Below are 26,813 nucleotides of genomic sequence, written 5' to 3'. Positions count from 1 at the left end.
AGTGACATTCAACTTTATTTAAAAAATATGGAACAAATGCACTATTGTTATCCCACAAAGCACATTTTACAGTAAATAAGGAGCAATGTAATTTCCATTAAAATTTGGAACTAAGAACTAAAAATGTCACTAGTAACAATTCTGTTGTAAAGTGGGAATAAAAGCACCATATTCTTAAATACAAGCATTTTTACAGTCATAAAAATTCAAGACTTTTCATTTTGGTAGAGCAATTCAAAGAAATACAAATTTGTAGTTTAAATTGAATCATAATCATCCTATCTACACTTTGAATGCTCAGCAGCATACAATACAGAAATAATCACTAAAACGTACATACAAACAAAAAGAAAAGAGGGATATGAATGCTAATGTTTTCTAAAATGATGCACACAATTGTTTTTAAAGATATGTAACACATATTTCATGCTTTTACTTTCTGGTAAAAAAGAAAGGAAACAAAGCACAAAAGAAAAAAGCTCTCCTAAATATTCAAATCCTCATATTCTGACTCCAACTAAACTTGGCGAAGCTGGAGTTGACTTTGCACAAGGTTCATGAAAACGTACAAAAACAACAGAATTTGTCCAACTGATAATAATAAAAAAATACATACACATACAGTTCTTTGTAACGTATGTCTGCATGTCTATGCACAGAAATCTTTCAACTTAGCTCATGTTAAGGAGTTTGATTTCTAAGATCAAATGGAAAATAGATCAGCACCTGGTAAAGGCATTATATTTAGCTTTGAAAAGGTCCAACTATTAAAAATGCAGAGGTCCTCAAAAGATATACCAGACAGAAATACTAAATGTACAGGAAATTAAAAACAAACACAAAGATCCTGTACTATATAAAATACCACCCCCTTTCTGTAAAATTCGTATTTGCTTAACACTGAGTAACCTCAGTGACTTCAGTGAACATACTGAAATTTGTACAGACTTCCCAGCATGTCTAGGAAGAATTAGGGCCCAAGAGCATTTAAAAAGTGCATTATTTTTTTTTTATGCACTCAAGTAAGACATGCCAGCCTTCTTGTGAATTAAATTCCTACTGTAAAAACTGTGTCTCACTGTCAAAGGCCCAATTGCACAGTCCCACACAGGTTTCCTGCACTGTCACCACCTCAGGATGCTTAGAGCACATTGACATTGGCACTTATTAAAAATTCTATGAAAACACTATACCTTGTATTTATTAAATATAGATGTTTTTGCATAAATTTTAAGGGAAATGTGAATAGACTTGTATCATGTAATAAAATACAGAATATATATTTAAGCTTTACCAAGTTTTGCCTCTAAATTCATTGTATTATTTGAAGTTTCTGGATGACACAGCTCAAGTCCTACTTAAGTACACAAGTAACTCTGTATCACTACTATTGACATTTATTGCTGCTAGTTCTCCAAGAGCAAGTAATATAAATGGCTTTAAAACTTGGCAACATGAGCACAATATGACAAATTTCAGGAATCTGACCCGCATTTGTTGTGCAGGGAAAAGGATACTGTGATTAACAGAGTAGTTTAATCCATGATAACAGACAATGAAATCTAAGTTACCTCATAAAACTTCCCACCGCAGAATTAGGACTAGAATACCACAAGAAGATCACTACTGTTAACATGAATTATTCAGAAACACAAATAAGGTTTATGAGATTTTTTCTACAAAGGAAATAAAAACCCATTAAGCTACCTTCAAAAGTAGATATTTTGTATTAATACATACCATTATTATTTGCACAGTACAATGTAAAATATCAACAACTGGGTTAAAAAATAACAGTAATTTAATTCCAATGGACTTGCGCTTTCAGCTCTTCTTCCAGTAAGTACAGAGATAGGGCAAATATGAGAACAAAATCAGGATTTCTTGCATCCATCGCTGCTGTATCCTTACATTAGCATAGCATGTCTTTGCTTCCGTAGAGTCCCACTAAAGCGTCTGGAATTTTAAGACTGCGTATACAAATACACATCAAATTTACCATAAATATCTTACTTCTGGCTTGTCTGTTTTCACTCAGACACTGACTAATAACGACTATGCACACATATAAATAAGCTTTGCCCAGCTGAAGCAACTAAGAGTACCCAATGTCTTTCTTTTAATTTCATTTTACATCTCATTAGTTATGTGAATAGTTCTGGTGCTTCAGCTCCTCCCATCTGTCTTTAGCAACACTTGTACAGGCACATCCTATTATTTTAAAATAACTAATTTTGCTAACAAGGGAGGAGAAATACTCATACATATGAAAGGGGAATCTCAATACACAAAGTGCTGACACATACATTAGGTAAAGAAGCTGGAAAATTTACTTCCTTTAGTTCTCTTCAGAGGCCTTAGCTAGCACTTGCTTTAGTCAGAAGCTAATTATATTGGCAGTATCCCTTCAAAGGAAAAGTCCAGTGCAATATAGAAATTATTTTAAACAGTACATCAAATTCACTATCGGCTATTTTCAGACAAATGCAAATGCACAGACACGCGTGCAAACATACATTCTGTATGATGGCCTTGGGAGGGAATGGAGTCTCCCTTGCTCATGACAGAACAGCAGCAGTTTGTGTCTTGGGAGCCTAGCTGGCCTGCTCTGTGGCATCAACAACCATAGCAAAAAGTAAGTCTGTGCTTCCCACATGCTGAGATGTGGAAGGAATTTTAAGAGCTGTGTTTCACTGTAAAGGCATCATGTAAAGTTTCACATGGGCACAGCTGACTTGCTCCCACAGCAATGGCTTTTTTTGAAGCTGAAGATTTTAGACTGCTGGGAAAGAAGCCATTTTAAGATTAAAAAGAGCAACTTACTGCTCTGAAAAAGGAGGGAGACAGAAGCAGCCTAACAAGTTTGGGGTTTTTTTGTTGTGGTGGTTTTGTTTGGTTGGGCTTTTTTTCTTTTTTTTCTTTTTTTTTTTTTTTTCCATAAAATTCCAGCTATTATAACAAGTAAGGTGCTCTTCACTGTCAACCAGAATAGTTGTCATGGCATCTAAAGTTCTTATACCTAACAATAGAGATTAATACCAATGGTTAGTACCAGAAACAGATTGCAACTCTCCATGACAAAGTCCAAGACAGTTCTTACTCTAGAGAAGGATTTTTTTTGTAAATATATTCTTGCAAAATGATTTCATGTTGTGGAATCCTTCATGGGATTTGAACCTACTCCTTGCTAAGAAAAAGTGTGAAAATATGTGTGTGCCTTTGACAGATAACATGACTTATGCTGAAAGAGGAACATTTTCTGTTTTTACCAGCATTAAAATAATTCTTTGCCCAGCACTGCCACATCAGTTTGGTCTTTACATAAATTGGCATTTAGACATCATACCCACATAAATGGATTTGTGGATGCAGGCTTGGCTGACAAAAAAGTGCAATATTAACATACATTTAAGACTTAATGAAGCACTGAAATACGCCTTTGATAAAGTTTGTTTCAAAAGCCCAGAGCTCCGTTTTTTTAACCTCCCCCACCATCTGAAAAGAAAGCTAGGATTTTGTGCATTAATTTTTCTTGGCAAAAGCAATGTGTAATGCTAATCGCAGCAATATCAGTTTTGGAACACGTATAAAGGAGAAAATATGGGGGGGGGAATGAGTAGTAAGGAGGAAAACTGTATGACTGCTGCAGGTAAGTACCAAATTATTTAGTCATATGAAATTCTGGCCTTTCTGAAGTCAAAAGCACAAAATTTGCTAAATCACATCTGATTGCCACTGTCAATACTGTAACCAACAGATTATTTCCCAGATGATTTTGCAGAAAACAAAAGAACTTCTCTTGTGAGTATTATTCTATACACACATCATTTTCAAAGAAAAGGCCTGCACTTAAGTAGAAATGAATGCTGTTTAGAGGGACTAAAAACCTTTGAAGTATCTTCACTGCTTGACTTCTCCATGACTATGGGTTAATAGTCATGATTAGTAAAGATAAGCAATTACTTCTTTTTACATAAATAAATGCTCTTCTAATTTTTACAAAGTATCTAATCCATGCAATTACCATTCATTTTGCAAATACATTTTCATTGATACAGGCCTGTATGAAACACATTACAAACACGCAACAGAGATAAGGAGAAGGTATGAAAGGCACTTATGTTCACAGTGCATTGTCAAATACTCAGAACTTCTTGCAGACAGTTCTAAAATTCTTCATGTCCGATGATTGCCAGTGATTTTGGATGACACTTCAAACAATGTCTCCAAATTTTTGCTTGCCAAAGGGTATTTTGTAAAAAAAATTAAATACTGTTCTCCCTGCTGTCAATTCTGAAACGATGAAGATGGATTAGCAGCTTGTCCAAAATATCAGTTAGGCCTTGTAGTAAACACTTCCAAGAGGCACATGTTGGCAGAAAGCTTCTGAAATTTCAGTCTGCAAGTAAAATGCCAATTGAAGATTTAAAAGATTTGTCTGCTTGCAGAATTTAACATTCACTTGTCCTTTCATGTGGAAGAAATTGATCCCTTTCATTTGAATTTTCAGGGTCATCCACTAGGTTCTTTTCTTGCATCCCACTATTTTCTGAACAAGAATCATCATCTCCTTTGCCACGATGACCTTCAACACTGTGTCTCATGCCATAAGCAAAGTAAATGAGGAAGCCTTCCAAAGGAAAAGAAAAGTTTATAGGGTTTTCAGGCAAGAAGTGCATCAAAAAGTAGGTATTTCTCTCTGGCTGAACAAATTTTTCAAAATAATTCAGAATTCAAAAGAATTTTCTTCTTCAGATATCTGAATCAGAGCTCATGCTTCAGGTCTTCCCTGTTTCTACAGGAGATTCCAGTGCATCATTTTTGCATAATTAAATGCTCTAATAAGTTATGAAAACTATTATCTCTAATTTATGTCTAGATGGAATGAATACCATTTCCTAGATCTAAAAGAGGACAGGCTGAAATAGTAGGAAGAAACGTGTTACAAGCAGGTTTCTACATAATTTTGGCTATACTTACTAGGAAAAGAAATCATGGCTTATTGGAGTTCTTCCTATAGATGACTGCATATAAATACTTCTTCCGAAGCATGCTCTTCCTTTTGTTCAGAAATATTAGTTGATTTTTATTAAATCACAGAGATTTTTTCAAATATTTGAAGGAAAAGAATGTTCTAAGATGGAAATCATGAGTTCTAGTGTATGAAGTGACTGAAATGAACAAAAGTACATACCAAGTAACATCCAGAAGCTAAATCTCATCCAAGTCTCTCCACTTAATTGTACCATCAAGTAAATATTTACCAGTATGCTGAATGATGGCAAAAATGGCAATAATGGAACCTAAAAGGAAATATTTAATATGTCTCTATTAAACATAATTTTTTTTTGCATGTCACACTTTGGGTATGTAACACAAACTAGAGGTAATGTGTAATCACTAATAGAGAATTGAAATTTTTTTTGCTGTTGTAATCTAGTGAAATTTTCACTGGGTTTAACCAACAGTTTCTATAGATCTTAAACTATTAAAATACATTGTGTTTAATATATATTCTCTAAGGCTATAGAAAAACTTTCCAATTTGTGTTGGACGTATACTAATGAATTCCTGTATTTACAGCTGAAAAATAATATATCTATCTCTCTTATTCTGAAATGCTCCCCCCAGCTCCATCATATTCCTTGACCTTCATCTCTATACTTCATTATTTCCATTGAATAACTGATCTTACAACATAAGTGAAATTGCAAAATGAAAAGACTTAGACTCTGTATTAGGTCCAAAGTATTGCAGATTACACAGACAAGTGATTGTACACTCATCAGTTTCTGACTTGTTTCCCAGCATTTAAGTTCTCTCTCCCACTCGTTAGAATCCATCCAAAGCTCTCATCAGAGAATAACATAGAGAATAAGTTAGTCACCATAAAGGCTACTTTCTGCTGGTTCTGAGGCTGCCTTTGGATGAGGAGAATGGTAACTATGAAGAATATCACCAACAAAGCAAGTACGCCAATACTCCAGGGCTCCAAGTTAGCAATGAAATGAATCCCATATGTAATGAGGACACTCAAGCCACAAATCAAGCAAGCTGTACAAAAAACAAAATTACAGAAATAGGTCACTTAATCTCTGCATTGAAGAGGAAGTGACTTTTAAGAACAGTGAAAGCAAGCTTCAACATCTATTGTGGTTATGAATATGTTTCGTTAAATGAAAATGACTACAGATTAGATCAATTCATCGAGAAGGATAAAAGCACAGAACGACACATGTATGACTGAAAGAAGGCATGTAATCAGTGGATTTTCAATTCTGTCTTTAATAAAATTCCACCATAAATGTTAATGCATACATGAGTTTGGACAGCCAAATACTTACCTAAGAGACCCACTAAAATGTAAACTGTATTTGCAGTCTGCTCAGTTGGGGAATTGGATGGATTAATCAAGGCCTGAAGACAGAAGCAATTCTCTTCTATCATGTTCATCTGTGACTCACTTCCTACAGATTCCCTTTCAGCTGCAGCCAAAGCTGTTTTTTCTGGAGAGTATTTTGGTTCCTCATAGGTGGGCTGGTACCTATGCATAAAACAGAGTAATAAAAAACCATTCAGCATACTTCAAGATCTGAAGTAATATGACTCTATGAATGCTCTGAAGTACTAAATTCTTTTCAGTAGAGCATTAGAATTTCCTGAGTTATAACTGCCCTGCAACAGCATTATTAGTCACTATCATATATAAAAATCCTATGGCAACTTACTTTTTGGATGGGTTTGTTTGGAGACTTTTTTTTTTTTTTTGGCTGTTTTTTAAGCTACCTGAATGCACTAATAGCTCAGATAAATGACCAGTCCAGTACAGAAAGAAAGGACAGGGTCTGGTAGTCAACAGCAAGGAAAGAATAAGGGATCTTGTTTCTGACTTGCTTTCCATACTATAAGAGGCTTCTAACTGGCATTAACCGAAAATTGACATCTGCTTTGTTAGCTTTTAAGTGTATCCTGAAAAATATGTATGGTGAGTCCTTTTTAAATAGAATAGGCATTTCTTTTAAAGTGTAAATTATTGCAACAATGAATTTGAGCTGAATTTAAGCTGTTACACTTTTCAGAGTTAATTACTTAGCCTTAAGCAATAAAGGCTGACTTTTTAAAATAAAAAGAGCAATACATTATAAAATGAGCTAGCAATGTATAATTTCATAGCTTTCAAAACATGACCAATAGCAGAGTTTTACTGAGAAGTAAAACTCATTGAGAGATAGTATTTGCACTCTCATCTAGGACTACCACATCTTAAAACTCTTTTCTGACTAGGATAATACAAAACAACTATTTGAACTTGTTCATCGTGTGAACCACCAAGAACATCTACCCCTTTCACATACAGTCCTCAAAATGCAATGTGCCTGATGTACAGCATAGATTGTATTCATATACAAGTATCACTCACTGAATTCTGTACTCAAACTTATATTTAGGACCTTTGGGACCAATGCTTCTTCTGGAAAAGAAAAGGTGTCTAGATTTCACCAGTTTAACTGTACTTATGTAACAATATACCCTTGTTTTCTTCGGGGAGTCACTGCTTCTTAGGAAACAATTTATGTGCTCACAGCTACTGGCTGTCTAGCAAAAAACATGTCTTGTAAATATGACTTCTGTTTATTTACTGACCAACCCCCAAAACCCCCCCCCAGTAGGATACAAAGGATGTTTTTGGCTCACCTAAGGATGAGGACACAGCTTGCCACAAGTGAATAAGCAAGAAGTGTGCCAATAGACATCATGTCCACTAAAGCCTTTAGATCAAACAGAAATGCCATTACAGCTAAAATAAGAAAAGAAATGGAAAAAATTCCATGAGACTGATGTAGAATTGTAGAATCATTCACACCAGGGAAGAAAAGTAAGATCATCAATCATCAAGTCTAACCATAAGTGCCAAGATTAATATTAAAGATATACTAAGCAAAGATTTTAAAATCTGTCCACAGCATAATTTATTGTTTTACTGACAGCAATATGAGCGAAATCATGATAATCCTTAAACCTACAATTTTTGAGCTACTGGTATCATTATTCCAAACCTAATTCCCTGCAGTTGGGAATCTCATTCAGATAGGTAGGCACTGATAAGTCATACAGTCATGCTGCATAATCAAGCTTATATTTGACTTACTCAGATATAAGTATTTGCACACATATTGTTGAATTTGGGGCATATTAAAAATACATTTTTAAAGAATGAAGTTCAGATCCTGCAGCAGAATCTCACCAAAGCTGAAAGGATGGATCCCACTGCCAATCTGAGAAAAAGTTGTTGTGATATAAAATTTCTGCTGAGCTGGGAAAGAGTTCTACGTGAAGAGGACATTCAGGATCAATTTGTCTCAAATAAAATAGTTGTGTGTGTGTGTGGGGGGGGGTGTTAGTGGTTATTTCACTAAAAATAGTTTTCAATTCACCTTCAGGGATGACCAGTAATGTCTCTCAAGAAATAATATTCTTATGATCACTGAACTCAGAGGCAGAAACTTCCATGACAGTGGAAGTAATTATAGAAATCTTGTGTTAAAAACTAATGCCACGTTCATTTGGAGATTCTGGAATATCTTTTTTTGTCTATGCTTTTGCACACAGAACTACATTATTTATAAAGAAATTAGCAAAAGCTATCAGTAAATGAAAGGCTAATTCCAATTGATTTGAAATACATGTGCTCAAAGAGGCTCTTAAAATATTTTATTTTATTAATGTTTTTGAGATGCATATTTTTTGAATCATCAGTAATCTCAGCATCAAAAGAAACTATTAAATGTAGTCTTTATACATTGTGTGTATATACACACCCAAATTATTCTATATTCAAAATATTTATATTTAATATTTATGGTATGCGATTGTTAATGTATTTGTAGACAGCTGCATAACTGCAGAAACACATGGACACATACTCCTCTGGCATTTGATCCTAAAGGAGGAAGCAAAATGTGATTTTCTGAAAACAAGACTGCTAGATGACAGAACTTTTATAGAATCTGGGAGTCTCTTTTTCCAATTAAGAAAGATGATTCTGCTTTCATTTATGAGAGTGGATGTTCCTTAATCCATAAAGGAATTTGCAGTATAGATTTTTGAATACCTCTCTGCTTTTCACGCTCTAAAGATCAATGCTGAGGAAGAACAGAACCTACTGAAACCTCCTGTACATTAGATATATTTAATTTTTAATCCCAGCTTCAAAAGGCTACTCTGTAGCCTGGATATTCTTTAACTTTAGAGACAAAATGAAAAATGCCTTCAAATTTCTTCTTAGTAGTTCTTCTCTACTAAGATAAAAAAAAGGCAGAATATTTTGTTTCCACCTCTCTTAATTCTACTCTAAGAGACAACGGCAGGTCCATTTATGGTAAAACTGGACTGACACCGAAACATTTTGCCATGTGCAGAGATCTGCCATGGTGATTACCACCTGTGAAAAGGTCAGTCACATAATAACACCTGATGGTTGCCTCAAGTGTAGTCTTGACAACCTTAATTAAACATCTCACCTCCTTAACATTTCTTACAGGTGTAAAACTATTCATGCTACAAATGCATAGTTACAGTCAGATAATATAAGATGTCGCATACATCCATAACTATTCTGTCAAAACTATTTATGACCACAAATTACCAAATATGGATTAAAAAAAAAAAAAAAACTAGAAGAAGAAATTACTCTTTCTCCAGCAGTAGATAAAAGTTGTTTTCTGGTGAGCTTTTGATGCACCAAATTCCCCAGATTGTCTAAAAGCAGTCCAATGTCAGCTGCTGCAGAGCTACAGGCAGGGCTGTATAACTGTATCAATTCCTTTACCAACTGGGTAATACACTATTCTTTCTTCTCATCATTACTCTGATTTCACATACAGATCTTGATTTCATCCCATGAAACTGCACTTCCAAATTTTTATAGGAGAATATATCAATAAGATAAATTCAAATAAAATAAAGTTGAAATAATGATGCTTTGCAATCTATTTGTACTCTGACCAAATAAAAGGGAACTGATAATATATGCTTCATGTGGGAACTATCTGGACAACAACTGTGCCTTTCTGCATTATTGTCAAGTGTGCCGTGTGAGGAGTTCCAGTCTTGCAGCATCTGAGGATGACCCTGACTATAAATAAAAAAATTTCAGTCTCATTCCTGAATCTCTTATTTGAGATTAATTTTAGCCAAGATTTCTGAAAGTTCTAAGGCATGTATATGATATTTGAATTACTTTAAAAACTTGATTGCCTTTGAGCTAAATATTTCTAAAACTTCCGGTTTTCCTGGGTGATTAGACATCCCACTAAAATGACAATGAAATTTGGGCACAGCTATATGTACCTCTGCAAGAAGTATGAACAAAAGTGAAAGAGTTGTATGTTAAGAATTTACATTAAGAGTTGGCAACGGCTCCCAAAGTACTGTTTTGATAAAAGACATGTAGGCATGTATGTGTATACAAATATTTGCAGACATGTAAGCCCCCAACACACATATGCCCCTCAACCACAACTTGGTAAGCTTATACAACAACAGTCATTTTCTTTGGAAGACAACTTAAAAATCTTTGTTGTTTACATAAAAGTTGATCCTGCTGCAAATGTAATTTTTTTTTCTTATATCTCATACTAATAATCTTCCCCCCATTATAGATGGGATAAATAAATTAGGTCTATGTCAGACAAGGAAGCCCTGTCAATAGAGCATCAGCCTGAGGGACTCAGATTAAGCAACAAGCTTATTCACCACACAGGGGGTTAATATAAAAAAAAAAAAAATTGAATTCTGTGACATTAAGGCCATCACCACCACCATGATTGGCTTGATCTGGAGTTCTTACACCCATTGATTACTCAGTAATTTTATTCCCATTGTACATGCAAGGGAAGTTAACAAGCAGCCCTTCTCAAAAATAAAAAGTACCATGCACGTGCACAGAGTGCTTAAATCTCAGTTTTAAGTAACACGGGCTTTGAGAGCTTACCAGAGATGACCCCTGCTGTCAAGGTGGCAGAAACTGGTGCCTGCCTCTTATTCACTTTGGCAAGAAAACTAAAGAGTAAACCATCACGTGCCATGGCAAACAGAATTCGGGGCAAAGGGAACATAGAGCCGAGAAGACTAGAACAGAAAAATGTATAGTTCAAGTACAGGTTATTCAAAGCACGATGCTTTACTGGTAAACCCAACTACACAAAAAGAAAGCTTGGAGGAGTTAATGGGTTTAGGTATAGTTTTGCTTAGGCTCTGTGTTGCTGCTCTTGGGATTTTGTTTGGTCAACTGATGTTCCTGGTTTCAGGTTATTGTTTATTTTGACCCTAGGCTTTGAAAGCACTTGAGATAAACCATCAAGTAAAAATCTTAGTAGAGGTAGATAAAAGCTTTACTGGTAGACTGCTTTACCTAGCAACAAGCAGATTTGATCATTTCAGTCCAAAGCAAATCAAAGCTGCATAACACTGTTTTATTTCCATATATGCAATGTGCTTAGCAGTGCACTTTTCTTTACAAGGATCAACTCTTAGTCTCACCTGCTACTGCACCAGACGATAGAGTAGCAACTAGTGGGGTCTTCGTTTTGGAATTGATTTGAGCTAGACATTTGAAAAGCAACCCATCCTTCGCCATAGCATAGATTACACGTGGTATTGGGAAAATGGATCCAAGAAGACTGAGTAAAAAGCAAACACATGCAACATGGGAAACACAATTCATGCAGAGTTGTATTCATGGACAAGATAAAAAATGTTAATTAATGGCATGTATAGAAACAAAATGTATGGTTGTAAGATAAAACCAGAAAGCCCCATAGCCCAAGGTACTATAGATCAGACATAAATAGAATTTTTCTGACTGCAAGGTTGATTTACTATTATTATTATTATATTAATTCAGGTAATAAAATTGCTTCATCAGACAGAATCCAGATTAGCTAGATAACTCTTTTGTCATCACTGTAGTTCTTGGGTGTTAATGGACCAGGAACATATTCCAGATCACACCAACTATGCAATTAAGCTTTAGTATTCCTGGAGAAAGTCTGTCAGTCAGCAGCAGCAAATAAGCATAAGCAGCATCCCTTACAATCTATATTTCCATGTAAGCCTGCTGATTAACAGTAATTGAAAGTAAGCACCATACAAGTGTACTTGGGCAGATTAATTCTTTTGATTATAGCACCTCTAGGCAAGCTGCATTAAGACTTTTTTTTTGGAAGAAGTAAAGCTAATTAACTTAGATTTGTTATTAGAACACATAAGGCTTTAAAACTATTGATAATTTGAAGTTCTTAAAACATACATCTTAAATTAGGTGGTTTCTTTCCCTCAAAGATAAATACTTTTAATTAAGAAAACAGAAGGTGAAATCATAGCCAGTATAACCTCTGCAGCAAGCACAAGTTTTTAACCAGGTGAAGGGTTTCCTTTCTTACTTTAGAGAAACAACTGTATCACTTAAAGAAGGCACAGCTCTTCATACCACAGGTGCTATGTACGTCCAGTAACACTTGTGGGACATGAGTATTAAGGGCAAACAGGAGAGAAGTTTTATTGCAAATGAACTGATTTTGATGTATGAGTGTACCTTCCACAAAGAAGGTACCTTCCAAAAAAATTCCAGAGAGCTTTTTGTTGTTTTAGCTTTGTAAAGTTCATTCATCCTACCCTTTTTAAAAGTACACTTGCATACATAATGGCAATATTAACAAACATATTTACCCTGGTGAAAGTTCATGACAGAGCACAGTAACAGGAAACTGTAAAGACCAAGAGCAATTCATCCCAATGTTTTTTCTTAATTGTACCTCTAAACTGAGGAGTATAAAATACAGTTTTCTTTGTTTTGTCCTAAACTAACATCAGTCAACAGATTGAAAGATTAATCTCTCCACAGGAGTAAATGTAATTCTTCAGAATACACTGAAAACAGAGACCAATGGTTCAAATTTCTAAAAAGGCAGTCTTACCATGTCAGTTCACTTTTTTTTCCAGTATTAATTTCTTTAACCTAGTTTCTCATATGTAACTTCTGCTACTTATCAATGTAAAGAAAAAAAAAATCTATGAAACCCTCCAACCCGAAGGGACCATGACAACTTGATAGAAAATAAATATAAGCCCAGGATGAACTGTGTAAGAGTGACATTCTTAAGTCAGTCCTACGTGTCTTTTAGTGTCTTGCTGGAACTACTTCATGTTTCTATTCCCTCCTGCACCTAAATGTTCATTTCTTTTAAACCACTGCCCACAGTCAACCACCTCATATTCAGGTTAATGTCTCCAGGGTTACGTCAGAGTGCTGTTAGTATTAGTGCTTCCACAGGCAACTTGTTTTCCTTTGTGGAAAGGCAGCCAGTGTTCTTACCACTGAAGCTCACGGAAATGACTCCTTACCTACATATGCTCAGGTAAAAGATTGGCATCAGCATTTTTCTATCCTTAAATTCAAGTATCAAGCAATTTTCTATTTTAATTGTTTGTATCATATTACAATTGGGGTGTAATATATTCGAACACTAGTATATATATTGTGCACTCCCTGATCTTTTTAATCGAAATAATACATTAAGGTTACATTCACAGTTTCACAAAGGGGAATAAATTATAGTATTTTCACAGCTGCAATCTACATCTCAAATATCCACACAAAAACCACAGGAGGGGATGATGTCAGAAGACAGACTGGCTACTGGAGGAAAACAGAGACAGGCAATGAAGGTGAGGAGTGGAGCTAGTTAATAATGTATTCAATTTTGCCTACTAATACACAGAGCCCATAAAGTTGCTGAGTCACAGGAAATGGGCAGCAAAAAAAGGAACAATGTCTGAGGTTTACATTGTCAATTAATAAAGGTAACTTGCAGGTCAGATATTTAAAAATACTTATATATATATATATATATATATATATATATTAAAATTGGTGTAATAAGCTTCTACCAAAGAGGTAGAGGTCAATAACAATACAGTTAAAAAAGCAAAAAAGCAACCTAAATTAACACAGCTACTTTCAACTAGACCTGCTTAAGTCTTGCTTATAATACTTATTGCTAATTCTTTGCATGGACTGAGCCTTCAAAATGAACACATGAACATACATATAAATGTAATATATTATTCATCAGCTTTTCCAAATAGTATTTCAATGTCTTTACCTTGTAGACAAAGCACAGAGGGATCCCACTGCCACAAGGTATTTAGCAGGACCCCATCCAACATATTCAAATGCTACTGGCAGAGGACTTTTCTCATCTAGCAGATAGTATGGCATCATAAGTGTCAGTGCAGCTGAAACCCCACAATAGGCCATGAAGCAGACAAGTAGGGACACCACAATTCCTATGGGTATGGCTTTCTGGGGATTCTTGACCTCTTCTCCTGAAAAAAGGAAAAGAAAATGCCCCACCAAAAATTTGTACTGTTTTTTTCCCTTCAGCTTTAAGAGATAACAGCAAAGGCAAATCACTTGTTAATCAAAGTCATGGGAATCATATCTGTAATAGAAGTTTTAAACACCTGAGCAAAATAAACTGAAACACACAGAACAGAACTCAGTATTTTCTTGTCAGAAATAGTCTTAAAATAGTGGTAAATTAAAGGTCATGAAATACATTGTATATTCAGAGTACTCCAAGCCCATATTTTTAGTTATTTACCTACACTTTCAATGTACTCATTCCCTATCAGCCATTAGGAAAGACACCTTATCTCAGAGAACTATAAAAGTAAGCAGGTGATTAAAATTATTTGAGCACAAAAATTGTATACTAAGCACTTTCCAGACTTAGAAAGCAATTTCTTTAGAGCAGGAAGGAAATAAACAGAACCTCTTCCTTCTTCCCAGAAAGATAACCATGTGCAGGAATGAACTTGGACTCATTCTACATTGACTGAAAGAGGTTTGGAAGAAAGCAAAGTAAGAAGAGTAGAGAGATTATTCCATTTTCGTGGTTCTTTGGGGTTTTTTTGCAAAACTCTCCCCACATTAAACAAATATACACACATATATAAATACTATACCAGTTGTTGCAATGCAGTCAAATCCAACGAAAGCATAAAAACAGGTTGCAGCACCAGCCAACGTTCCTGTGAAACTGTATGGCATAAAGCCACCACTCCCATATATACTTGTCACATTTTCATAGGATGAGAGGTTCCTATAAAGAACAAAAATACAGCAGGAAGATAATTTTCCCCCCCTTATTGGTAGGATAAATACATGCACCCCCCTACCTTAGAACTCTGAAAAAAAAAATGTTTAAGTGTTCTCATGACAGAGATCTGCTTTACAAAATGCATGAGATGACATTTTTACGTCTAAGCTTGTAAGGAAAAAAAAAATAACAGCAAAATGAAGAATATCTGAATCAAGGAACTATCATCTTTCTTTGAAGTTTGTGACCAAACATATTAAAACATTAAAAGTGTTTATTACACTAAAGCATGTGTAAGAGAAAACTGCTTAGAATAAGAGCAAGTAAATAGATTTAAAAAAATTACTCTGTTACTGCAGTAAAGTTTCTGAGATATTCTTCACTTATCTTCCAGTTGTCAACTTCCCCTTTCACAAAACCAGAAATCATAACGAAGAGTAGGACCAAGATGTTAATAGCAGTAAAAATTTTATTCACCCATGCAGACTCTTTTACTCCAAAAGATAAAAGACCTGTAAAATAAAAACATTTTATATATGTGAATGGCCCATTATACTGATAAAATGGCATTTTAAAGAAGGGATACCTGTAAAAGAATGTGTGTATGTGTATCTAAATGTATGCAAGTACTGTGAACAATATTGAAAAAAGCATCACCAGTTTTTTACAAAAGCATTATCACAAACTTGCGAGACTCTTTAAGGGCATGACAACAGGCAAATATATGGAAAACCACAAAAGAGAAAGCTTCTTCTTTAACTATTAAAAGTATTTTTAGCAATGGCTACTTTTTACTTCTCTGAGGTGCCAATCCATAACTCTTTTGTGCCATGGAGTAAAAGTATCTTCAAGAATTCTATACTTTGCAAAAACAGACTGGTAGAATATATTCCTTACAGAAGAATTATCTGTTAGATTAAGAAAAGAAGCACAATTATTAAATTAACAATGTAACTTGCTGACTACATTTTTCAGGGCACATCCATCAAAGTAAATCCCATTTCCTAGTTCATTAATAAAAGCTTTAAAAGAAATGCATGCTTCCTGTTTGTAATACTGATGCATAGAGATCCTAGAAAACAGATATACACATGGCTTTATATTAGAGAGTAGGGCATTTCAATAATCTGAAAGTTATTCCATCGGGATTCTATTTTATCATTAGATTTTTAACAATTTTAAGTGTTAAAGTGTTAGCAGTTTAATGGAACAGGCAGTGAGCAGATCAGGAAAAATTAAATACAATTGGAAAGTTTTCACAGGTCCTTTGGGCTCTATGCGTTTCCAGTATTATCACATACATACTTTCCCTCATTATTTAGAGATTAAGTCTGAAAATTTTAAGCCTCCCAAATTAATGTCTAAAAAGTTTCTGACTCTGCTAATGAGATATTTGCTATCTTACACAGAAATTATCTTAGGAGCTGCTCAGGTTTTCATCACCAATGACATTGTTATTGAAATAGATATATGCTTTCTTCTGCTCAGTTTTTCCCAAAAAGGCAGTGTCTCAATCAGCCTAATGCAGTGTGAATCACAGTATGTGTATTTTTAAAGTCCTTTTGTTATCCAACAAAACAAAACAGAAAAAAACCAAAACCACAAACCTCCCCCCCACCAAAAAACCCAAAAATCAAACAAAACCAACCAAACAAAAAAACCCCACAAAACCCCAAACCAACCAACCAAACAAAAAAACCCCCCAAACCCCAGATTTCCATGTACTTTCCCTTGTGCTTAGCACATAACATTTTCTGTAAAACATCACCTGCTACTCCTATGATTCAGCTTTACACAGCTCACAATCCAATTACTGCATCATGCTCAGCTTACACAGTCCTGAGCCATCCCCACTGCCCCCCTTTCAGCAGTGGGGAATTCCTCCCAGTTCAGTCACTGGGGTTTGGCTTCTTATCACAGACACCCCAAGAGGCAATCTGCAGCACAAATGTGAAAGGAGTGAAGAAGGAATGATGGTAGGGGTGAAAAGACAAGACACAAATGAAAACTCAGGAGCAGTGATGAACAACAGGGGAAACATTTCCTCTTTTTTCAAGAGCCTCTAATTCTTATGTACTGAAGCAGTAATGGCAATGGAGAAAACAGAAAAGACGTCAGCATCTGAATCAGGACTGTGTAGTTTGGTTTGTGAGGTTTCAGTACTCTGCTTTTCAGAGTGTGATTTTTGACTCCTTTATTTGGAAGGAGTAAAATGGGAAGGTCTGCTCCAGTTATATTCCACATTCATTCCCAGCCCTACTGAGGACATAAAGGTCTGAACTGGTCCTATAGGCAACTCTGAACCACAAGCATGGCAGGATGCTGGACTAAACCTAATCAAGTCAACTCCCAGATCTTCCTAAGTATAGGAGGCCATTCTTTTATGTACAGAGACCTAATAAATCTTTAGATGCACTGGTCAGTCATTATGGCAGTAGGTAGAACAGAAATGTTTTCCTGTGTTAAAAAAAATGCCCACTCAGAACAAGAGAACAGGTTATATACATATAACTTAGTTTCACTTTTCAGAGAAGAAAAGCTACTGCTTTGGTTTAATCCAAAGAGAGACTGAACATGACAAGTATATGAGATTTGGATAAGACCTCTACTGAATATTGAAATGCTTCCAGTATTGCCTGAAAACAAACTGCACACTTTAGAATACACTTCCTGCTTCCTTCATTCCTAGTGGCAGTAGGAACATTTCACGTGGTAAATAATTGTTAAATGCAAACATGGAAATAAGTTGCAGTATTTTTGAGCTTTCTGATCCCTCAAATGGCATGTAGTTAGTCTCAGTGTTTGCGATTTAAAAGCATAATACACTGTTGGAACCCCAGCCAGAACTGTAACAATACACGAGCAAAGACAAAAACAGGACTTGGAAGAGTAGACATGAAAGGTTTACTCAGGTTTCAAACTGGTCTGATGGTCCATATAAGTACTTTGGTGTGCCCTTTAGGTCAAACAAACTCTAGGATAGACAACGGAAGACTTAAAAAGGGGAATGTTACTATATACCAAATAAGTGAACAATTTATATGGAAAAACCCCCTTAAAATGCCCGCGACATGCACAATATATAATTTAAGGAGACCACATCACCAAACGACAGAGCTTAACCTCCAGGCCACTCTGAAAGCATTTACTGGTGATAAAGCCATGAAAACACAGAGAACTGTGTAATTTTCCTGCTACCACCAATCTGTATCATGGGTTTTATTAAAAAAAAAAAGTACTGACAAGTGACTAGTTCATGTCTCAGTTTCAAGAGAAGAGGGTGCATGTGAAAATTTGATTATATACATTTAATTCACAGAGCCATTGTGCCAGTACAAAATGTGCCTCTGAACTTCCTTAAGGTATTTCTGTTGCAAAACCCTACAGGTTTAGTACTTTTAACTGTAAAAAATCACAACCACCATAAATTAAGCCATATATTAAGCCATATATTGCCATATATTGCCTTACCTGATAAAAGTAATATAAGGAATACAGCAAAGAAGTCAGGATACTCTGCTAGCCCAGAGAAATTCATTCTGAAGTAGGCGCTGAAGAAATGACCAATCCGTTTTCCAAGAAGCTCATCAAAGGTGCCACTCCAGGCTCTTGCTACACTTGATGTACCTTCATAAAACAAATGCATATTTAGGGTTTTACACCCATACAGTGGGATACAGCTACTTATACTGAAAAAAGAAACAAAACTAAGCCTGTTGTTACTTGTATTTAAAAAAAAGTAGAGCCTGTGATGTTTGTTTTGCTGAAGAATTTTGATGTTTAAGAATTTTGCTTGTTAAATGGTAACAAGTTTTTCTAGAACAAAAATATACAAATTTTTGCCTGGTTTATTCCCAAAATATTGCAGAAATTATTTCTGTGCCATCTATTCCTGATCCTGGAAGAAGCTTATTTCTAGAATTATGATATGATATACATTAAACAATAAAAAGTAATGTAAGAAAGCATTTTAAGAAAGAACACCAATGAAAGTTTGGCCACCTGTAATTAAAGCAAGAAAAAAAAAATCACTAGCAATAAGTATGTTACTATTTTTAAAATTAATACCCTCCTGTGGTAAAGAGTGCATGGCCAAATACAATCTTATTTGTATAACTCTCCTCTCACGAAATACATTTTAATACAATACTGGGAAACATCAGTTTTGTAATGATTTGAGTAACCATCCTGTAGGTACACATCTAAAGCTAGGCATGCTCATACACAATATAATGGAAGTTTGGAACAAGTTCCTCTGGGAGAAATAGTTTTCAAATCCAAAAATGTTATTGACTATCTGTCACATAAGCATTGATTTTATTCAGATCTGGTCACCTTTGTATTTTATGAGATTACCAGATAGGACAGCACTTAATTAGTACAAGGATATATTAGCAAGTTAGTACTTAAACACCATGACTTTCCTGTAAGATATTATAGTGGAGTCCCTGTAAAAATCCTTGCTGTGTATATTCAGAAAAAAAATACTTATTGATTTTTCTGAAATTATTTTTGCTGACCAAAGATGCCAAATAAATGCTGTTTATTCTTGTGCATCATCACTGAATTTTCTGACACAATCTTCATGCAAGGTATGTGTCACACTGTTACAGAAATATCTTGCAAAAGCTCTGTTCACAATGGTGATGCACAGAAGGAAATAACCTAATCAAATTATTTTGTTTATTTCATCTCAGCACGGTTAAAAAGACATAAGCGCAAAGACAGAAAAGAAAAGCAGCCCTAAGTCTGTATCTTTCATCTGCTCCCACAGAAACCCCTGGGGCCAGTGTTTGTTCTTAACCTTACCTATAATATAGGATAAAACGAGATTCCAGCCAGTGATAAAAGCCCACAGTTCACCTACTGTAACGTAAGTGTACAAATATGCAGAACCAGTCTTGGGAACACGAGCACCAAACTCGGCATAGCAGAGACCTGCCATCACAGATGCAAGGGCAGCAATGAGGAATGAAACAACGATGCTGGGTCCAGAATCAGATTTGGCTACTTCTCCAGCAAGGACATAAACACCAGCACCAAGGGTACTTCCTACTCCCAGAGCTACAAGGTCCAGTGTTGATAAGCATCGGCACAACTTGGTGTCCTCAAGACTTTCGCCACTGATGTTCTTCTTCCGCACCAGACACCGAATAAAGGACAGAGCTGGTTCACAGGGCAGCATGGTGGATGTAGAGCTCTGAAATAAAGGGAATTATTCCCATATGCAAAAGGTAGTGTAGATTCTGCTGAAAAACAATGGGGAAAAGTATTTGCAGGAAGAACTTTAATCACATCTAATAACTAATGTATTCACACTGTTTTGTGACATTAAATAAGATGGCATTGCTTTTTCCACAGGAAACAAATTAGGGATACACTATTCCTAATTTTATATGTAGCCCTTATGTCCCCAAGGAAAGAGATCCATTATCCTTAGGTTCATTACATTGCTGTAAAAAAGAAAAAAATGTTTCTAATTATCTGCTAATGGCCACTTCTTAACCACTTCTAAAACAGAAGCCTATTATGTCGTATATCATAGACACTTTTAAGATAAGGATCAACATCAACATAAATAAGTGGTTTTGGAATCTAAAACTAAGACTATAGACAGTGAAAGTTTAAAATACATTATTCTGACCGCGCCAATTCACTTTCCTTTTGTCTTCAAATACATACCTTTTGCCTTTAGAATTTGCTTCAGTAAGAACTGCTTGAAAGCAGATTAAAATACTGTTTCTACTCTCTCACGCACCAGTGAAGTTGCCCAGGTGTAATTATCCTTACAAGAAATCTTGCACACCTCTGCCTAACAATCATCTAACAAAACCAGATGGGCTGACTGCTCATCCCATGCCAGCTGCAGTTCTTCAATATTCTGAGTGCCCGTCACAGTGTGGGATGTGATCAGCTGTAGCATACATGCTCAGATTCTGTGGCTGACCTGGTCCTGGAGGCCAGCAGGGGAGCAGCGCTACTCTGGCCTGTGATACGGGTGCCTGCTAGGAACAGCAGTGATCCAGCTTCCCAACTAAAAAAAATGGTCACTAAGGGTCCAAAGCACTTTCTTGGGAGGGAGGACATGGGCATCCCATAGAAAATAATATTTTAAAGAGGCAACATTAATGTACAAGTTCTGTCTTTATGTATTTGTTTGAATTTTATTTTTGATGGCTTAGAGTTTGGTAAGAATAAAGCGATACCATCTGTCATCTTCCCAAACTGATGTTTATCTTTGCAACTCATACCGTAAATATCTATACTCTATGATTTGTTAAGTGGAACCCTCCTGGGAACTGAAAATCTATTTCATTTAGATGAAGATTTTTTGCTGGTTTATTCCTTCCTGGTCTGTATCAGTTTCCTAGAACACTAAAGGACATTTCTACTCACACTAGTTCAATCCACTAACAGGAATGACTTAGTATGAAGATGGATAGCTCAATTAACAGTGTTTGACCCTAAGACAGAGTCAGAACCAGAGAGTATCAGGAACTCTGCCACCCCTACACAAGATTGCTTGGGAAAAAAATCGCCAGAGAAGAGAAAGAACATTTTCACTCCATTCCTGTAATAGCTCCCCAAGTACACTCAAACATGCCACGTCTGCCTTCAAGGAGTGCCCTTAGGAAAAAAGGTCTCCATTCCCTTTTAAGTAAAGGGAATTTGACAAAGAGTGCTGAATGGAACTGAATACCTGTGGACAGTGATGCTTAATCCCCTTTGAAAGGTGATAGGTGGCCCAGGACAGTGGGAGGAGGCAGACGTGGAAGTTTCCAAAGCTCTGCTGCAATTAGGCAGTCCTTTCAGCACACCAGGCTCCCAGAGACAAGAATTTGCCCATGGTACATAGACTCACCTACTATGAAGACTTCACCAGCTACAGAACTCAGATGATATTCATGTCTGCAGAGATCCACAGTATCTTCTAAGGGAATTAGCACTGAACTGTTCGGGCAAAATCCTGTGCTGTGTCTCCTGAGCTCTTCAGGAAGAGCAGCCTTTCTTTGGGTCTGAGCCTGAGGCACTCCACTCCCACATAGCTAGGTTTATTTTTCCTGGGCTGTACTTAGACAAATATTCTGAGGCCACATTTTTTTTTTCTCCTAATGACAGTTCTGAAGCTGTAGCAACCACTTATGATGCTATATTAATATGCTTATTAGTCTGCAACCCATGTGCCAGGCAGCAACACTCTTGTGACTCCATGCCCTTCACCTTAACAATTTCAATGTTGCAGAAACATAGCATTTTTAAAAGAATTATTTCTCCCTCCCCCCAGATAATATGTCATTTGCTAACGCATTAACAGGGAAAAATACTCTGGCAAATCTTGTTCTCAGACCACTAAAGAATTTCCAAGACTCTTGTTATTCAAACGGCATCTCAGATTGTTTTGCTTCTCTGCCATTTTGGACAAGAAGTCCTGAAAATTGTACAGCCATTTACTGCAGTGGCCAGTAAGTGATATCATGGTTTTCTCTGCTGAGAAGGAATCCTTATGGAGAAATAGGAGCGGGTTTTCTGCTTCTTGGGGAGAGGAAGGAGGCTAATTCCTGCTAGCCACAAGGCAGTAAAAGACACCTCTTCTGACAGAAATCCAGCCTTTCTTCTTTAGCCTTTAGAAACTGGAGCACAACCAAAGGCAAAGTTCAATATACAAACTTTGTGTCTGTAGAGGGAAAAAAACCCCCCACCTAATGTGCATGGCAAACTTCTCTTTGTAAGTATATCCATCCTAACATGGACTTGATAAACATATATCCCTTTACAACTACCACTGGAATCCAGCACATCTTCCACAGTTTCCCACACTTAGTATGTCAAAACTCATAACAAAATATGCCTGAACCCTGCTTCGAAACTTCTGTTACTGCGTGCCAAGTGCAGCCCTGCAGCTCAGGCATGGCCCCCTTTCAGTTTTGGCTGAGACATTCCAAGACTTCATACTTGTTAAGACAGTTCGGCAGGAAGATCTGATAAGCTTACGAAGCTATTTGGCTTTGCACAGGACTAAATGACATAGGTATGAGGTGACAAATGTCTCCATAAATAACTGACAAGCGTAATGTTTTTCTGAGGTGTCCCTTGTAAAGCAGATCCTTTAATGCATTACCTCTGCAAGAGAACAGCCTGAGCAATGACTACTGACATGTGCTGACTCACGAGCAGTTTATCAGAACACTGAGGCAGAGTGTTCTGCAAAAATACAAACCTACAGAAGCAAAGACGGTAACAGCTGGGTGTGCCTTTTGGTGGCAGCATTGTCCTGGACAAGCTTATACTGACAGCCAATACGCACTCTTAGAAAGGGTCTTATTCCTGCAGACTCACATTCCTGAGTATGGGCAAACAGCAGTTTTCTTTTCTGCTGGTCTTCAGGACAGAGAGGAACATGAAGTAGGGTAAGCGAACACATTTAAAAATTATGTCTCCTACTTTTCAACTTGCAGGTTTCAGTATTCTCCTAACTGCTCCTTTATCCTTCCTCTTTCCCCTGCCTCATCCTAGAACTCGACTGTGGGCTTTGCTTCATCTTGGCCTCCACTGCCGTGAGCTCTGCCAGCACTGGCCCGGGCCCCTGCTGAATGTCCTCCACAGCTGAGGAGCACTGGCTCTGCTCTGAGCCTTCCTGGGAAGGCACACTTGACAACTTGGGAAAGAGCACTTTTGGTAATTACACTGGGTAATCAATCAAGAAGGAAGTGAGTATTTTTGAGGCATCTCTGGTGCACCCGTCCTACATTTCTTGGAGCCGAGTAGGACACCCGCCTGCCTTTGAACAGCAATGTAAGGCATGTAGCCTGCAAGGACCACCAGTCAGAGTGGGCTGTATCGTTCATGCAGTTTAAACAGAGAAAAGATTGAATCCTGATCTTTTATACAGAGTTTAAGCATAGGCAATGAGTGATAAGAAACGACTAAGGAAAATGCCTTTGAACACACCAACCACATGCTGTTATTTCTAATCACAGTGTGGAGCAGACAACCTGATGAATCTCTCATGCATTCCAACCTAGTGCTAGGCTCCACTTTGAAGTCTGCTTTACAGAGAGCGCTGCGTCACAGCAAGCAAAACAAGTTTCACTTTGTCACGAGCAAACACCTGTGAAGTCTGTTTGTTCCCGACATTGGCACATTCCTTCTGCTGCACACAGCCGAGGTGGCCGCTCTGGTTCTTCATGTGCTGGGTCACCTCACTTCTGGAGTCTCTTTGGACCAAGTTTTAATTTAGCTACAAGTTACACTATAAACACGGAATACACCTCCAACAGTCCTCCAAAAAAGGCAGGTCTCAGTTCAGCTGCCTTAGACTTGAGGACCAATGGCCAGCCCTTATGGAAACCTCCTCCTTCCTTGAACTAATTCCTCGAGAGAACTGTTAAGCCATCCACACCACAGTTTACTTTTGCCCCTTCAACAAAGATACAGGCAGGAGAGCAGGACATAATTTAGACAGGAAAGGAACTTGGCAGATTTGTCTAACAGGGAGGAAAAAACAAAACAAAACTTTCTTATGCCTGTCTGATGGACTTCCACAGTATTTGTCAGAGTACTTGAATAAACAGGTTTTTCCTCAATACCTTTTGTTCTTTATCGTCTTGGTTAATTTTTTTCTCTATAGTATCTGCTGATAAAATGACCTTAATTTCAGCCTCTCCTGGCCAATTGTAAATCAGTTCATTTACTGCTTGCCCACTGCACATCTGAATGCCAGTCCAAGAAGATGAGTTCAGCCTTACAACTCATACCAGCTCTTTGCTCAGGTGAACAATCAGGAACATTTAATCTCAACTGTTGTTACCCCTCTTTTGTCAGGAAATGTTTGGTGTCAAAAAATTTGTAACTAAAAACACAATGCAAGGGACAAGGTCTCTATCTTCAAAGATTATATTAATATTTAAACCTTCTTTGACTGCTTCACTGTCATATAAAACCTGTCATTTCTGCGAAGTATTTTTCATGTAAAAAATCTAACCTAGCTTCCTATTCCACACAAAATTCAAAAAATATGTGGATATTGGAACAAAAAAAAGATAACTTACATCATGTGTCAATAATTTTACTTCCATTAAAATAAAATTTTAATTGTCTCATATATGCTTTAAGTTAGTACATATCAAACCCAACCCACACACGGCAAAATCCAAAGTTTTGCTGCAGTTGCCATTCAACTTTTCCCACAAAATTTTCCATTAAAAATTCTAATAAAAAAAAATCAAAAAATCTCATTTGGAAAGCAAATGTTATAAAGCAATATGAAACCTCTGAAAGTTTCAGTACTGTTATTGAGATTTATGTTTAATGATTTTTGAAGCCAAAATAAAATAAAGATATTTATTCAAAACTATTCTGTTGAGCTAGTATTATGTAATATACTATTAATTTTAGATGCAGTAGTTAAACATTTTAAATGTTTAATTGGTAAAGCATACCAATTAAGGATAAAATACTCCAAAGAGTTTGTAACATATTGAAAATAGGAAAATATAAATATATACTGGTTAATACAGATTAATTTAGCATCAATTTTTCAGCTTCATTTTTCCTCAAAAACCTTTAAAAGTTTATGATTTTTTTCCTATTAAGCCTTATTCAAGATTGCAGTATTACATTTATTAGATCTTGTGCAATAATATATGAAATTAAAAGAATTCAGAAATGAAGCAAAACTAGGTATAGTCTATGATTTGCATGTATGTACACACATGCACAACCAATACATTATTTTACTGCAAGTGTCCTAAAAGTTCACGTGGTGCTCAAGAATTTCACAAAACTCCTGATGGCTTGAAATATTTAAAGTAGCATATTTTAATAATAAACCATAAAACTGGAAAACAGCACCTGTAACAGAAGTATAAGACACATAAAAGGGAAAAGCAAAGAAAGTTTTGTTGTTCAGAAGCAGAAACACCTTCCAGTCAGACTGGAAAGGGAACTGTAACTGCATCTTCTATATATTAACACTGAATTTTTACTTCACCAAAGACAGAATAATACTGTAATGTAAACAAACTGCATAGCACAGCTCTTGCTGCTCAAACAGCACATATGTTAAAGGCAAGGTTGGTTCAGCAGTAAACTTCATTACTAACCTGATTCAGAGCAACTTCTGCTCGGCAAATTTCTGCTCCTCTTACTCAGTCCCGAACTCCTGCTGTCATAAATGGAAGAGTAATGAGTTAAAGTGATTTTATTAAAAGACTTGCTTTAAAAGCCAGCTGCAGGTGGTGCAGGAGCCCTCAGTGTTGAGGGGTGGAGGCTTGGGCAGCCCAGGTGATTGGAGGGCTGTGAGCTGGCCAGCTATTTGGCCAGCTATTTGCCCAGCCAAGCAGGCAGGCAGGGAAGGAGAGAAAAATCTTGCTGGCATTCAGATAAATCATATCCACTATCTTCATGACACAAAACCCAGCTGGAATGCCATTTCCTGCATTTAAACACACCTGTTTCAGGGAAACTATTAACACACCTGAAGGAAAAGCATGGGGAAATCCCACTGTGGTACCAAGCAAAGTCCTTCCATTGCCATTGTGAAAAACAAACTGGTTTTGGAGCATATTGAAGGATGCTTTGCAATGTTTTAAGACCTGAGTAAATTTTAGAAGAATGTAAGTAATTTTAAAAGTATTGCTGTGGCTAGAA

At 36.4% G+C, this 26,813-nt stretch overlaps 1 protein-coding gene across 3 annotated transcripts; it reads right to left on the bottom strand.

Annotated features, from left to right (window-relative positions):
• On the bottom strand, nt 1-26,434 carry SLC7A2 (solute carrier family 7 member 2). 3 transcript variants are annotated; one of them, XM_066185828.1, is made up of 12 exons: nt 26,267-26,434; nt 19,974-20,410; nt 18,636-18,791; nt 15,511-15,676; nt 15,031-15,167; nt 14,166-14,388; nt 11,542-11,681; nt 7,696-7,798; nt 6,345-6,544; nt 5,888-6,054; nt 5,195-5,303; nt 1-4,630 (listed from the first exon to the last, which is right to left on the bottom strand). In XM_066185828.1, exons 2-12 carry the CDS (start codon nt 20,347-20,349, stop codon nt 4,452-4,454), a joined length of 1,956 nt encoding a protein of 651 aa, XP_066041925.1. In that variant the 5' UTR covers nt 20,350-20,410; nt 26,267-26,434; the 3' UTR covers nt 1-4,451. The 3 variants fall into 3 exon arrangements, with proteins under 3 accessions (XP_066041925.1, XP_066041924.1, XP_066041926.1); XM_066185827.1 differs by having other exon boundaries at nt 19,974-20,364; XM_066185829.1 differs by lacking the exon at nt 11,542-11,681 and adding an exon at nt 10,994-11,130 and having other exon boundaries at nt 19,974-20,364.
• Between the last annotated feature and the right edge of the window lie 379 nt (nt 26,435-26,813).

This window comes from Chamaea fasciata, unplaced genomic scaffold (genome assembly GCF_029207755.1).
Source record: "Chamaea fasciata isolate MVZ Bird 193981 ecotype frontalis unplaced genomic scaffold, bChaFas1.0.hap1 SCAF_6, whole genome shotgun sequence".
NCBI lineage: Eukaryota > Metazoa > Chordata > Aves > Passeriformes > Sylviidae > Chamaea > Chamaea fasciata.
Note: the sequence above shows the minus strand (reverse complement) of the source record. Positions and strands in the feature narration are given on the sequence as shown.